The sequence below is a fragment of the Serpula lacrymans genome (assembly GCF_000218685.1).
Source record: "Serpula lacrymans var. lacrymans S7.9 unplaced genomic scaffold SERLAscaffold_6, whole genome shotgun sequence".
In the NCBI taxonomy this organism is placed as follows: Eukaryota; Fungi; Basidiomycota; class Agaricomycetes; order Boletales; family Serpulaceae; genus Serpula; species Serpula lacrymans.
Window position 1 is genome coordinate 1,466,168 of NW_006763295.1, and position 14,755 is coordinate 1,480,922.

The 14,755-nt window shown below is 48.0% G+C and overlaps 4 protein-coding genes across 4 annotated transcripts; 3 read left to right on the forward strand and 1 right to left on the reverse strand.

The window, feature by feature from the left end:
* Nucleotides 1-32: 32 nt before the first annotated feature.
* On the forward strand, nt 33-5,565 carry SERLADRAFT_491610 (Ca-transporting ATPase; the record flags this gene model as incomplete). The annotated part of the gene is made up of 17 exons (XM_007318118.1): nt 33-1,109; nt 1,162-1,415; nt 1,466-1,610; nt 1,663-1,797; nt 1,856-1,922; nt 1,973-2,454; nt 2,519-3,079; nt 3,136-3,295; nt 3,349-3,466; nt 3,515-3,729; nt 3,790-4,001; nt 4,061-4,341; nt 4,394-4,469; nt 4,522-4,567; nt 4,619-4,769; nt 4,830-4,996; nt 5,056-5,565. The coding sequence occupies 17 exons, from the start codon at nt 852-854 to the stop codon at nt 5,340-5,342; spliced, it is 3,615 nt and encodes a 1,204-aa protein (XP_007318180.1).
* A 17-nt stretch (nt 5,566-5,582) lies between these two features.
* SERLADRAFT_387750 (uncharacterized protein) lies at nt 5,583-6,789 on the forward strand (the record flags this gene model as incomplete). The annotated part of the gene is made up of 5 exons (XM_007317643.1): nt 5,583-5,972; nt 6,025-6,187; nt 6,278-6,442; nt 6,504-6,568; nt 6,621-6,789. 5 exons carry the CDS (start codon nt 5,767-5,769, stop codon nt 6,622-6,624), a joined length of 603 nt encoding a protein of 200 aa, XP_007317705.1.
* Nucleotides 6,790-6,931: 142 nt separating this feature from the next.
* On the forward strand, nt 6,932-8,366 carry SERLADRAFT_348468 (uncharacterized protein; the record flags this gene model as incomplete). Its single annotated transcript, XM_007317644.1, has 7 exons — nt 6,932-7,029; nt 7,079-7,197; nt 7,257-7,282; nt 7,338-7,814; nt 7,868-7,932; nt 7,992-8,065; nt 8,125-8,366. 7 exons carry the CDS (start codon nt 6,932-6,934, stop codon nt 8,364-8,366), a joined length of 1,101 nt encoding a protein of 366 aa, XP_007317706.1.
* Nucleotides 8,367-11,889: 3,523 nt separating this feature from the next.
* Nucleotides 11,890-14,697, reverse strand: SERLADRAFT_368979 (uncharacterized protein; the record flags this gene model as incomplete). The annotated part of the gene is made up of 5 exons (XM_007317645.1): nt 11,890-12,086; nt 12,143-12,382; nt 12,444-12,747; nt 12,794-13,159; nt 14,029-14,697. 5 exons carry the CDS (start codon nt 14,695-14,697, stop codon nt 11,890-11,892), a joined length of 1,776 nt encoding a protein of 591 aa, XP_007317707.1.
* Nucleotides 14,698-14,755: the final 58 nt, after the last annotated feature.

A 14,755-nucleotide genomic window follows, 5' to 3' on the forward strand; every position in this document is an offset into this window, starting at 1 on the left:
AGTCCAAACATTCAAGCTTCAAGGCCTTATCGATGGCGACTGCAGGCCCAAGCAATGCCCACGACTACACAGAGGGCGCCACAGTTGTCGACATCGAGGATGTCCTTGAGCACAGTACGCTCGCACGACGCAACTCACAGTTCAGTGACGCATATGGGGGAGAAGGCGGCGAGGGCGCAATGTTTGACGGCCCAGGTCACACAGTGATACCCAGTAGCATGTCACGGATGTCTCATCGGGAGATGGGACCCGCAGGAAGAAGAAGCAGCGAGTGGTCGAGGAGGCGAAGGAGAAGCGAAGATAGTCAGACGTCGACAGGGAAAGGCTGGATGAACCGTAGAACGAGCGGAGACAGTCAAGGATCTCATGTTGCAGACGGAAGCGACGCACGAGAAGAGTTATCTGGGGACGAGGAAGAAAGACCCGTGCCGAGCAGTAGCATTAGAGGCAGACGCCGAAGGAGGTCCCAGTCTCCGCCGGCTCAACGGTCAACTGTTTTTGAGAACATAGCCCAACTTTTTGGGAGGTCTGCAACTGGCGACTCATCAAGTCGTAAACGCTCTCCCTCAGGGCGGTCATCTGCGTCTTCTACGAGGCGTTCTCGCAGAAGCAGACATTCTGATGCTGGCTCGGACTACGCCTTGGACACCGACGATGAAGAGGATAATCGTTGGGGTTACTCGTCAGGGGAAGAAGACGACGACGACGAAGAACTGAATATAAATGGCTCTATACACAGTCCCAGTGACATAGATTATGGGTCGTATCCCCCATCACCTACAGGGGGTTCAACCCTTCCTCTTCTTTCCTCTGACCCCATATTCGGTGATGAACTGCGCATAGATATAGACATGCCTTTCGACGCGCTCGAAGCACCGCCTGCTGGTCCTCCAAGCCGGCAAACAATATACATTGCGGATGAAGACAGTACTATACGCTTTGTGGGCTATGAAGTAATCATTTGGCGTCAATGGCTCTGGAGACTAGCATGTACCATTTCATTAGGCATATTTGGTTTACTCGGACACTGGTTTCCTCGCGTCTGGCTTCGTTGGGTGACCAAAGAGAAGGCCTTCAAGGATCTGAAGCATGGTTTCGTCGTCGTCGAGGTATGTACTACGTCTCCCACCTTATAATGGGCATTATTTGAATGCACCTCAGTCAGCACATAGAGATGTGACACTGTTTCCTATCAAACGTCTAGATTATCCGTACCCTGCATCAACGGTGTTTCCTCCTGTGATGACAGAGTCAAATGACCGCCTCACTTCCTTACATAGAACCCACTCCTCTCAATACAAGCTTCCTGATGGGCCTCATGACGATGCCCATGTCCTACAAGATCTGCTGGTTGTTGATTACCGCTATTCACGATTTGCACTGGACGTCCGTACAGGGTTATTTAGTGTAATAAGGTTAGTGATACCTACCACGACATCATTGCTGCAGACTAAGCTATGCGTAGGGACTGGCGAGATCCCACATGGACAGGGTTACAATCCGTACAGAATGGTCTTGATCACTCCACGAGGCGTCAAAGACTTACTCTGTTCGGCGCCAATGTAATCGACATAGCAGGGAAATCCACAATCAACCTCCTAATAGATGAAGTGCGTAGTGCATCTTCATTATAAGCGTGGAACGAATCTTACTAGATGCCAGGTCATTCATCCCTTCTACGTCTTCCAAGTTGCCAGTATTATCTTGTGGTCCTTGGATGACTACTACTATTACGCATTTTGTATTGCACTAATATCAACACTGAGTGTAGCAACTACACTCATTGACACTAAGAAGGTAAGGTTAAAGACACTCGCAGAACAAATTATCGTTTGATTATTCTTGATTCGTTTAGACTATTAAACGAATGCGTGAAATGTCTCGATTTTCATGCGATGTCGTTGCTTTTGTCGATAACGCATGTTAGTTGTCATTTTTTCCTCTCTTGAACTTATTAACTTATCTCAATCAGGGCTCAAGCAAAGTTCGGCTGATTTAGTACCGGGTGATATTGTCAATCTATCCGACCTACGATCCCACCTTTTCCCAGCTGATATGCTACTACTTTCTGGTGACGCCATTGTAAACGAGAGTATGCTCACCGGAGAGAGCGTGCCCGTCTCCAAGACACCTGTCAAGGGCGAAAGCATCGCACTCTGGAGAGACCTCAAAGATGTGCAAGGTGAGATTTCGAAGAGCTTTATATATGCTGGAACAAGGATCGTGAGGATTCGGGGAGCACTTGCCATGGACGGAAACGAAGGTCGACCTGCCCTGGCATTGGTAGTGAGGACAGGTTTCAACACGACGAAGGGTGCATTGGTTAGATCTATGCTGTTCCCAAAACCAATGGGTTTCAAGTTTTATCGTGATTCAATACGGTTTATCGGTGTCCTTGCTGGAATCGCTGGCCTTGGCTTTTGTGCAAGTGCTGTTCAGTTCGTTAGACTTGGGGTAGGTTTTGCAAGGTCATCTCCGAATTCTTCTGCTTATTATTTATCCCCCCAAAAAAAACAAGATTAAATGGCAAACAATTTTGGTACGAGCACTGGACCTGATAACTATCGTCGTGCCTCCGGCTCTCCCTGCGACGCTGTCCATAGGCACTAGCTTTGCCTTAGGTCGTCTTCGCAAGCTCGGCATTTTCTGCATATCACCCACGCGTGTAAATGTTAGTGGCAAGGTTAATCTGTGCTGCTTCGACAAAACAGGGACACTCACCGAAGATGGCCTTGATATACTTGGCGTGCGCTCTCTCGACCGGAACGCTCATCGCTTCGGAGAACTTATTAACAACGTCCATGACTTGCCATCTAGTCGTGATCGTGCTGGCTTTCTACATGCTCTTGCAACCTGTCATTCGCTCAAAATGGTGGACCAGCAGATCATTGGCGACCCCTTGGACGTGAAGATGTTCGAGTTTACGAAATGGACGTTGGAAGAAGGCCATGTTGCAGGAACAGGTATCATTAAAGGACGCTCTGGGTCGGATAGACCTGCTGCTCTGGTCCAAACTGTTGTGCGACCTCCTGGGAGTGCACAATTCCGGTTGGAAGATGCTTTGAAAGGAGGGACCAAAGTAAGAACACCGGAATTAACTGCTGGAGGACTCGATGTACTTACATTGAAGTTCAGCATGCCCATTTTCTTGAGCTAGGGGTGATACGGACATTCGAGTTTGTCTCTGCTCTGAGGCGCATGAGTGTCGTAGTCAAACGTCTTAGGAGCAATAGTATGGAAATATATGTCAAAGGGGCTCCCGAGGTCATGGGTGAGATCTGCGACAAGGCATCCTGTACGTTTTTCTTTCCTTCTATGACACTTCCTCGTATTGACATTGTGTATAAGTTCCCCATGATTACGATGACCTACTATCTTACTATACCAAACGTGGTTATCGAGTAATTGCTATTGCTGGCAAGAGCATCGAGGGCCTCTCTTGGCTCAAGGCCCAGAAGTTAAGAAGGTAGTGCACATATCTGATATTGCTACTCCTTACTCATCCCCCTTTCAGAGAGCAAGCTGAATCAAACCTTCGGTTTTTAGGTTTAGTCATTTTCGAAAATAAACTAAAACCAGGAACTGCACCCGCAATCCAAACACTCCGAGCAGCCCATCTCGCTTGCAGGATGATTACTGGCGATAATCCGCTAACGGCAGTCAGCGTTGCCAGAGAGTGCAATATGGTGAATCAAGCTGCTCACGTCTTTGTCCCTGTATTCCTACGTGGTGATTACTCTCGATTTGTACTAGCTGGTATGCTATGTTACTAATTGGAAAGGATTCTAGGAAATGCCACGACACCCCTTTCAAAGCTGGAATGGTCGTGCATGGATGACGTCTCTTGGAAGTTGGATGATTATAGCCTCAAACCATTGACACCTCCACCTCATCATACAGTTGAGTCAGAAGAAATACAATATCAAGATTATGCACTTGTAGTTACAGGTGACGTGTTTCGGTGGATGATCAACCACGCTCCTCTCGAGACTTTGCAGCGGGTCAGTATTCATGTCTTTCTGGCGTAAAACCACTCACTGAAGTTGTATCGCTGGTATAGATGCTCGTCAAGACTCAAATATTTGCTCGAATGTCTCCTGACGAAAAGAACGAGGTGGTTGAAAGGCTTCAGGCTTTGGGCTATACTGTTCTCATGTGCGGAGACGGCGCGAACGATTGTGCTGCACTCAAAGCTGCAGACGTCGGTATCTCGCTATCGGAGGCGGAGGCATCTGTTGCTGCTCCATTTACAAGCAGTACCCCTGATATCGGCTGCGTTATCGAAGTTATAAAAGAAGGAAGAGCTGCTCTAGTTACAAGCTTTTCTTGTTTCAAATATATGTGAGTCCCACTGTCGTAATATCCTATCCTTGGGATCCTGACTTTCGGACAGGGCATTATATTCCCTAATACAATTTACAACAATCACATTGTTATATTCATTTGCATCATCCCTAGGTGACTTCCAGGTAATGTGTATTCTTTGAATGATGCGGAACAAGCTGGCTGATGATACGCCAGTTTTTGTATATTGATCTCTTCATTATCATTCCTGTTGCTGTTACAAGTAAGTGCAATACCACTCACGATGGGCCTATGATTTTGATAAATTTCTTAGTGGGTAGAACGCTGCCATTCCCTCGGATATATCCAAAACGACCGACTGCCAGCCTTATATCGAAAAAAGTCCTGGCGAGCCTGGTTGGGCAAATTGTCATAACAAGTGCGGTGCAAGCCTGGACCTTTCTTTGGGTTAGACGTCAAGAGTGGTCAGTAAATCATCCATCAACGATTTGTGCGGATAGTATTCACGTATTTCCTGCGTTCAGGTACACGCCGCCGCTGGGCGACGACCCAGAGAGCGGCAGGGGCAATCATCTACGGTCCACGAACTACGAGAACTCCACGTTATTCTTGGTATCTTGCTTCCAGTATATACTGGTTGCTGCGGTATTCAGCATCGGCCCCCCTTATCGCAAATCGATGTGGACAAACGGTGAGTAACACCAGCGAACGGATAGGCTGATGGTTGTTGAATGATACATGTGAACACAGGCTGGTTGATGGTCTCGATCGTAGCTCTTTCCTTATTCAATTTGCTCGTCACCTTAAGCCCTCTCAAATCTCTCGCGCTACTCCTGGAATTGATGCCGCTTCCCCTATCGGCACGAATGTGGCTCGTCGTCTTTGCGGTGGTGAATGTTGTGCTATCACTGGCATTCGAGCAGTGGGCAACCCAGGCGATATCCAAAGTGATTGGAGCGCTTCTCAACCTTCGCCAGGAGAAGCGACGTTTCCGCGAAGGGAAAGCATATAAAGCTGTGGAAGGGGGAATGCAGTGACTGACAAGCCACATACTTAGATTGCCGCCTTGTATCATACTATAAATGGAAGGTAGGCATTGCCTTTGTGACACGTTGCTGGTGCGATGTGACAGATTCATGATGCCGAGCTGTGCCTCTGTCTGGGTTTGAACGTTTATGGTAGTGTATCGAGATCCTGGCGGGTATCTTACCGTAAACTTGAGTCGGAGCACGAAATATATTCGATATCTAGTCGACAAAAGGATTTGAGTTATTTCTGGAAGGTCGCCTTGGTCGCTAGCCCTTTGTCTTATTTCTATTCTTTCCCGTTCAATTCTTTACTTCGTTTTCTTCGCCCTGGTGGCCTGCGCGTTCTTTCTCTTCACTATCATCTTCTCAAGAGCAGGCTCTACGTTCTTTTCGGCCCAACAGTCTTTCAAAACTTATTTTTTCTAAGTCAACAATGTTCTCTTTGTCCAGATCTTCTTTGTTCGCTCTGTTCTCCTTGGTGCTATTCTTCTTGGGCTTTGCGGCTGCACTCCCCTCGGCTGTCGTGGACTTGGATGCATACCCTGACGCCCCCCTCGCTCGCCGTCAAGCTGCTTCTCAAGTCTCAGCTGCTTCTCTCGCCTCGCCGACCACGGTTACTACCACAAACGTTGTTCAAACGTGCGCACCTTTGCTTTTCTGCAATCTGACACATATCGAATATATACACTAGCTCGGCTGGCCCTGTCACAGAAACATGTGTGCTGACATTCACACCGGATGGCCAGATGGTGCAAGAAGTGCAAAATTGCACCATGTCCATGGGCACCACCAACAGTACTTCCGCGTCTACTGCAGTATCTACGAGTACAGTGCCTCTTAACAATTCCGGCGACGTGAGTATCTTGCATCAAAAGTCTGCGTGTATGAGCTATGCGCGTACATACCGCCGGCTTCGGGACTTACCTTACCAATTTCTTTTTCAGAACGTTTCATCAGCTGCCGCTACTCCCACAGTTCAAGCTGCATTCACCATGCCCGGAAGGTCGCTGAAGGTCCTACCTGTTGGCCTTGGTATCTTTGGTGGTGTCATGGGGATTACTATTATCATTGTGGCACTGGTCACTTATGAACGCACGAAGTACCGCAGGGTAAGACCCTTGCATGTTTACGCGTTCGCACCTCCAACTGAATCCATTGAAATGATATCAGGCTTTCAGGCAACGCAAGTTGGCAGAGTCGGGTGCACAGATGGGATATGGTGGTATGGCCAAAGTGTAAGTCTGATTATCATGGTGACGTCGGGCTAGGTAAATTTAGCGTTGACAGGTAAACACGTTTTTGGAGTTTACTCTCGTACTTATGCTATCGTACCATTCGTACTTTCGTGTTCTGGATACTGGCTATCTTGTTGGTGTTGGGGCCTGTATATTAGCGCATCCCTGGTGGAGTGGAGGGTTGAACCTTTCATATCTGAGGTTTACGATCTCGTATGTCCATTGTGCGACTTAAGAATTTCGTGGTTTGAGAGATTTCAGCGCTAAGTGATTGCATCATAGTCCGAGATATTAACGGGAAGTATTCTCACGGGCCGAGACTATTTCTTGCCTGAATAGTGGTGGTTATTATTCGGACTGATAATGACTTCATCTGCTGGGTATTCAAGCAGTCCTCAAGCATTCATCCAATCTGTGGACACACTTACAATCACCTTTCTCGTCGACAATTGCATAGAATGGTATGTCTCCATCGAACCCCTCTTTCTTTCCCTGCTAATCACTCTATAGGATGACTAAATTACCACCTGGCTTCACGCATGAAATGCGTCAGCACTTGGTTGACCATAGTCCTCCAAAAGACCCACGCACAGGTGTCCCAATGCTTGATTTTGAAAGGCTGTGTTGTGGTGAGCCTTTCTGGATCTCGTATTCATTGACACAAAAGTCTTATCTTGTGCTGTGATAGGGGCTCATGGCTTTTCCGCACTGATAGTAAGCACTCCCTGCCCTCCTATGCTGTCTGTCCTAGACAAGAAAAGCAACCTAGGAGACGCAAACACATGGCTTTAAACGCCATTTAACTCTATTCGATACTGGTCCAGATTCCAGCTCATTAGTGCGAAACATAGATTCAATGCGGGTCCCCGTAAACGAAATCGACCGAGTCGTCCTATCACACTGGCATAGTGATCACACTGGTGGCCTCCTGTCCTTCCTACGCTTGCGAGGGCAGGAGCCATCTCCTTGCATTGTGGACGCCCATCCATCCAGACCAATTGCTCGAGGCATTGCGCCCCCACCCGCGTATGAGAGCATTATCGGCCGTCTACCGAATGACCCAACCTTCGCCCTTATCGAAGAAGCCGGTGGGAAGATCGAGTATCATACGGACGGTCATGCTGTAGCAGATGACACAATTTGGGTGAGTGGGGAAATACCCAGATTAACCCCATTTGAAGATGGGTTGCCTGGTGGCATGAGGTGGGTAGAAGAACAAGGTGAAGGTCGATGGGTACAGGAACACGTACGTCCTTTGTCTTTGCATATCCATTCGGAAGCGCATTTCATCTCTTCCAGCATATTATGGATGAACGGTACGTTGCCATAGACGTGTATGGAAAGGGTTTGGTGATTTTGAGCGCGTGAGTTAATTCCCATAATAAAAAAAGGGAGCTTCTCTTTCTGATCGTAAGCCATCAAGGTGTTCTCATGCGGGTATTGTTAATGTCGTGAAGGATGCTACATCGAAGTTCTCTAGGCCGATTCACATGGAACGTTGCCTATCAGCTCCCTCTCTTCTGCCGTCATTCTTACCTTTCTTTTCCAGATCATAGGCGGGTTACATCTCGCAGGACCGGAATTAACCAACCGCATCTCTCCAACAGTGGAGTTCCTATCACAGGAGCTCAGACCGGCGCCCATGTATATCCTTCCTATGCACTGTTCCGGATTCCAAGCGAAAATAGCTCTCGAGACAGCTTTCGGGGAAGGATGCGTCCCTGCTGGCGTCGGTATCAAAGTTGATGTCCTTGGGAATAGAGAGGTCAACAAAAGAATGATGTACAGTGCTCTCTAACCATGTCCAATTTTCCTGACATTGTTTTTTTGGTAGCGCACCAAGATTGGTCCCGTTTCCTCAGAGGACATCGTTCCTTTTGGTGGCGATATACGTCGTATTATTAGGTTGTATTATAACCTAGCACGCTTTTCCTGTACCCATTTCCCGATATACCCATTCAAAGTTCCGTAAAACATGTTCAGGAAGGATGAATTGGCAAAATAATATTAACAGGAAATTGTATACCCGAGGACACGGGGAACACCAGATTTTCAGCAACCGTTTTCCTGCAATGGGCACTCTAATGGTTTGCGTCCGCTGATGGTCTAGTAATTGTAATGCCGAGAGGGGGTAGTATCATTGCTGCGGTAGGGATAGCTTTGAGTCTCACGAGGGCCTTCTGACAGCCTTGAATCTGCCTCTGTGAAGTCTTGCTCCCATGTTGTATCTGGTGACGCAGTGTGATCTCGAGCCCAATCCATGTCAACTTCGCGCAAGAACTTAAGAAACCGCTTCATCGCCTTGTCTCTTGGTGGAGCAGTGTCGTTCATCATATCAACAACACGAGAATCTTCGTATCGAGAACCATTCGGACCATAGAAATGTACCAACGAAAGTGTTTCTTGGCAGTCCGAACCCCATTGTGTAGACAGTTTAAGTACGTGCCATACATGCTCCTTCGAAGATATCAATACTTCGACGTAGTCTGGAGTCTGATTCACAAATGAGCGTACCTTTTCAACTGGACAGTTTGGCGCTCCATCCAAATGTATTGGAGTCACTTGGCCTACCAGTTTTTGGACCTTGGACTGTACAAATTGATATTGCTTGAGAACCTCCGAGACCCTTTGGGGCTTTGCTTTTGATTGCATGTACTGTATCCATCCTGGGTCGCCTTCTATGGATGACCTGATATAGTTCGCGATGACGTTGTCCCTTTCTTCCGAAGATTCAGCGATACGGCCCAAACCAGGAGACGCCATGTGTTCCCGTCTTCCAGAACGGCCAGCTTGGTTCATATCATCACTACGCGAAGACACTGACGCACGCGCAATATCTTCTGTACGGCGTGCAGTCTTCCTCTTTCTTTTCGACGAAGGAGAAGGACGGGGTGATGGGGAGGAATAGGGCGAGATGCGAGCGATGGGTCTGACCCAATGACGGTTCGACGAGTCATCTGATGACAGGGACCTGTCCCGTTTTTGAGGAAGAGTGTTATAATCCATCTTCGCTAATTTTTCCACCTGTGCGTCTCTAGTCAAGCCTCCTACCATAATTCGGATCTCACCAGGGGCATGCGTTCCATCTGAGTCAGAGTCTGAAGCATGCATAACATTTTGCGGAATATTGGGTGGTAAGGGCAGCCGCCCAGTTGGAACAGGCTATACCAACTGTTACGTCAGAGAACTGCATAATCGAATGAGTTCTGAATGACATACAGCTTCCACTACTATCTGAAGCGTTCTGTCAGACGAGATTCCAAGATTTGTCGAGCCAGCCTCGAAAACGTTGTCGGCTGACACTCGCATAAAGAATTGTCGATATTTTCCACGTAGAGTATATACTTTAGCAGGTCCTAGACCGCTTGTTAGATAAAAGAAGACAACACAGCTCTAAACATCACGACAAACCATCAATCCTCGACGGGCCTGTTTGAAGACCTTCGCAGATATCCTTAGCGATCGCCCAAAACCCATACTCAGGATCCGTCGCAACTTTGAGAGGTACTTTGACTTCTGCAAGCTGCGAGTCTGACACACCGCTTCTGATGTCCTCTATTAAGAGGGTGACCATACGTAATGGCCCAGAAATCGGTCGAGGTTGTGTTGCAGCATTATTGGCGGGTGCAGCTACATAATTCTAAGCTGATGCTATGGAATAAAGATGGCACAAACTTACAGGAAGAACTTGGATGAGCAGGGGCGGGTTGCATTGTACTATGCGCCGAATGTGGGAGAGAGTCATGCATATCGCTTGCGTCCCTGTCTCTCTCATAGTCTCGTCTGTAATAGTTTGACTGACCGGGCTGTGGATCGGTCGTTGTAGATTGATAGGAATGTCTCACGTCACGAGGAACTGGTTGAGATGGTTGTTTGTCGCGTCTTTTACCTTTAGAACGAGAGGATTGATGATGCGTATTTGATCTGGGAGTATGCGCAGATCTTGAGTCGTTCCTGTTGTGCGAGGTGCTAGATGTATGATCTGGGGGTAATGAAAAAGAGGTTCCGGGAGAAGAAATTCCAGGAGCGGGCGACATGCTCCCCGCCATAGAATTTCCTGAAGGTGTAGTGGCATTAGAAGACCCAGTACCAAGGCGGTAAAGGGAGGAATATGGCCCGGAACCAGGGTAGACTGAACTAGAATAAGGTGCGGGAGTGGGAGTGGGAGCGGGAGTGGGCCGTCCAAAGTTCTCATTCACTGAACAAGTCAATCTAAATTTCCCAGTCTGCGCAGAAAATGCATCGCCAACAGCTTTCTTCTTTCTCGTTGTCTTCGGTTTTGCAGAAGATGCCTTCTTTGTGGTATTGGACTGGGGAGTTTGAGAGCGAGTTTGGGACGCGAGGACTTCTTGCCCGGGAAGAAAGTGAGGGACTGGTTTCGCGGGAAGCGTCGCCTGATATGTGGTGATGCTCGCAGATGATTGTGGAGCCCAGGAGAAGCCGACAGCTTGACGGATGAGTGGAGCAGATGCGCCTTCTGGAGGAGGTGTGTCTACGTCGTCATCTTGTGGCACAGATGGGACGGCAAGATCTCCATCGTCTGAGGTAGGCGAGAATGAGCGTGGTTGCCTTCTCTAGAGATGAATGGCAGAATTATAAGAAGACGTCCACAGGGATGAAGGTAACGAGCGAGGAGCGGCATGTACTACGTTCAACAGTGATTGAATATGTACTCACGATTGCTGGGGATGATTCTCTGCTACTCCTAACCGCGCAAATGGGTTGAGTGAAACATGTTATGTTTTCAAGCCTAGGGACCACTCACGAGGAGTCATTTGCTCTTCCGATACCTATCACTCCGTTATCATTATTTGCCATGTATACTCAAAACTAGTCCACAGGTATCGTCCAAAATTGAGGGATTATATGCTGAAGTGTGTCAGTACACGCGTGAGTTTGAAGGTTCAGGTCAACTTGAACAAGGAAATTAAGTAGAAGGGCCAGATGGAGAAAGCGATGCCGTAGCGTTGAGGATATTAATGGAGTGGTTGTTAGTAATAAATCTGGGTGTTCGTTCAGCGAGCTTTAGTACTCAAGTGTTCAGACTTGGCCCTGTAGTTGAACTGTAGACCAACACAGGACTTGGTCACGGTAGCACCGAGGAACAAATATCACGTAATAAATGTGGCACTGCTATGGTATTCATGGATAAATAGCTTTTGTACAACAACACACAAGACCCCTGTGGTACTACATGGAAACAGTTTTTCTGAACGTGGCGAAATTGAAGATTGTGGCTTTAATGTAGTGCGAAAAGAAGCAGGTGAAGGAAAATAGACCACAGAGGAGTTGAGAAATGCATTCCTTTTATCATCGACGACCTATGACGAGCCATACACTCTCTTTGCATTCACAGAAAATACAGAGTCAATAGCTTCCTGTTCGACTCCGAGTTCTGCAAATGCCTCTCGTACGAGCTCGTACCAATCGGAAACATTAGAGGTAGACTGTGAGATAGGAGAAGGAGAGGAGCCAAAGATGATGCGCTCGAATCCAAAAGCCTCTAGGACGGGTCCAACTGTGGAAGGCAGCATTTAAAATTCGCTACGTGGCAAGAAATCGAAAATCACGTACTATACATTTTTATTCTGCGTTTCCACTCCTGTTTGTCTTCCGTATCTGGAATTTCGGCTTTGGGAGCAACGTGTGGCGTCGGTGGCGTGGTCGCGTTCCATAATGGAGGGATAAACTTGACATGAAGATTAGGGAACAAAGAGAGGGCGGCAGTATGTGCCTGGTACATCCGGTATGTAGGGTGCTTCATCAAGGTAACAATGTGGAGATCAAGGTCGTGAGGGGGAGGCAGGACATTGGCTGTGATGGGACTTGTCAGTGGTTGCCTCAGTGAATAAAGCCAAAATTGATATCTACTTACATAGCACGATCGGAGTTCCCCTCACATCAAGATCTACTGTGGCCTTGGTGAGCAGCTCCTCAAAGGTCTCCCACACCGTCTCGTTGCCCATGATATCACCCTGAACATCAATGTCTACGACACGGCTGTGCTTGAGAGCCCATCGCAAGTTATCTATGCCTTGTGGGGCAGCGTTGACGAATGTAGTAGTTAGAGCGGTAGGGACGTTGGCAGAATCGGACAAATGGGAAGGAGGTTCGGTAGGTACAGGGCCATCGAGGCTGAATGGAACGAGCAAAGAAAGAACAGGAAAGTCCGGGTTCGACTGATACCTGAATGAAGCAATAGTCCGTCAGAGTATCTCTAGCGACGCGAGAACGATCATACCCTTGTATAAACTTGTCGACATCCTCGGGTGCTTTGCCTTGCAAGTTCAAGACTACTCCCGCCACTTTCCCTTCCAGTAGTTGGGCTGCATCTGACTTGTACTTGGACAGATCAGCTGTTGCCGCGACGTTTGAGTCGATGATGATGTCTGGGAATATGGCACCTGGTGTGGGTGGTAGTGGGAATCTTTCAGAAGTGCCGGTGTTTGGTGGTGTGAATGCAGACAAAGGGAGACTAGGAAGATTTTTAGGGCCTTTGCGACGGAGAGATTGGGAGGAAGCCATGATGGCGATACAAGGAAAACAAATGGAGAGAGAGAAGCTTATATAGTTTACAAGAGACAAGGAGCGCTGCAACTGTCGACGTCAGGATGCAACGATCAACGAATAGTTATCAGAATCTCATCGGATCCAGATAACAGACATCTCTTGCCCCATTCCCACGAGCTCAATGAGGTTATGTTATTTCTCTCCCATAACCACATCGCAGTCCCAACACATACCGCTGATGCAGCTCATTTAAACCGTTACGATAACCATTGACAGCAGTAGCCCCTTTACTGCATCACCGTTCTGTACGCTTTGATGTCGAAGTTGCATTCTTGGACTTGCGATTTGAGTGATACATCCGAAGGCACTACCCCATCAGTGAATCGTGATGATAGCATCATGATGCAGTATTCAATCCCAGGACGTGAAAGTCTGTGCAGCTATCAACACTGGTTTCAAACATCCGGAGTTCAAGTGGACACATCTTCGTGATCGCAAGATGGGTATTTCTAAATCTTGTTCCGCGGAACAGTCCTCCAGCTATCAATATAATTGCGCAGATGTCCTAGATGATGCTATGCTTTCCTGCCACATTACACATAGTGGATAACGATCAACTACAAGAGTGTAAAGGCCGTAGGATTCTTCAAGTTAGGAGGGATGACCAGTGTCCATACACAATTATTAACCAATGTTCGCAATCGGCGTATGTCCAATTCTTAAATATACTAAATACCAGTCCCACCCCTGTGTCCTTCAACCATGACGGCCATCAAGAGCAGGATCACCATACAACTGTCGACGGAGCCACGTGGATCGAGGTTTCGGTTTCGGTGATTCTACTTCGAAAGATTGGCTTGGGTATGTAGATTCAGCCCACTGTCGTGTGGCTTCATGCGCCTGTGGAGGCCTCAGAAAAAGGACATTGCAGATACTATCATGGTACTCACTGCATGTGGTTCTTCATTGAACTCTGCGACGAGGAACTTGTCAAAAGCCTTCAAAGCATGCTCACGCTCGTCCTGCAGACCTTGTTCCCAACCATCATTGAATCCTTCCTTTCTGCCCGCCTTCAGCCCTTCATCAAAGCCCACCTCCCTCCCTTCTTCAAAGCCCTCTTCTCGACCTTCCTCAAATCCTTCAAGATGACCAGCATCGAATCCCTCGGCTCTTCCACTCTTGAACCACTTGTGCATACCAAATCTACGACTCTCTTCACGCCCTTCTTCTCTCTCCTGAAGGTTCTTCAATTCCACTTGGAACTTCCTCGCCGTATCTCGCGCTCTTGATGCACTCTCGTCAGCTTCTACCTTGAGCTTCTGCAATGATGAGGCATCCGCCTGCATGCGTTTTAGCTGCCTTTCCAAGCTTTCACACTGCAGTTGATACCTCTTGGCTTCTTCCTTCGCACGCGTGGCGTCAAGCTCTGCAGTTTGCTTTCCACTTTCTGCAGATGTCACACGAGTCGTCATCTCGCGGGCACGCATTTCCGCATACTCTGCCCTCGACACCGCTTTGTCTGCTCTCCTGATTTCATGTTCCAATCTATCTGCCGTGGCCCTTAGTACGGACTTTAGATGTTGCGCCTGGCGTTCCTCCTCGGCCAAGACAAGGCCCATTATAGACGGCGACTGGCGCTCGTGGTGGCGGTGGGAGCCTGTACCCGACGACTGTCTC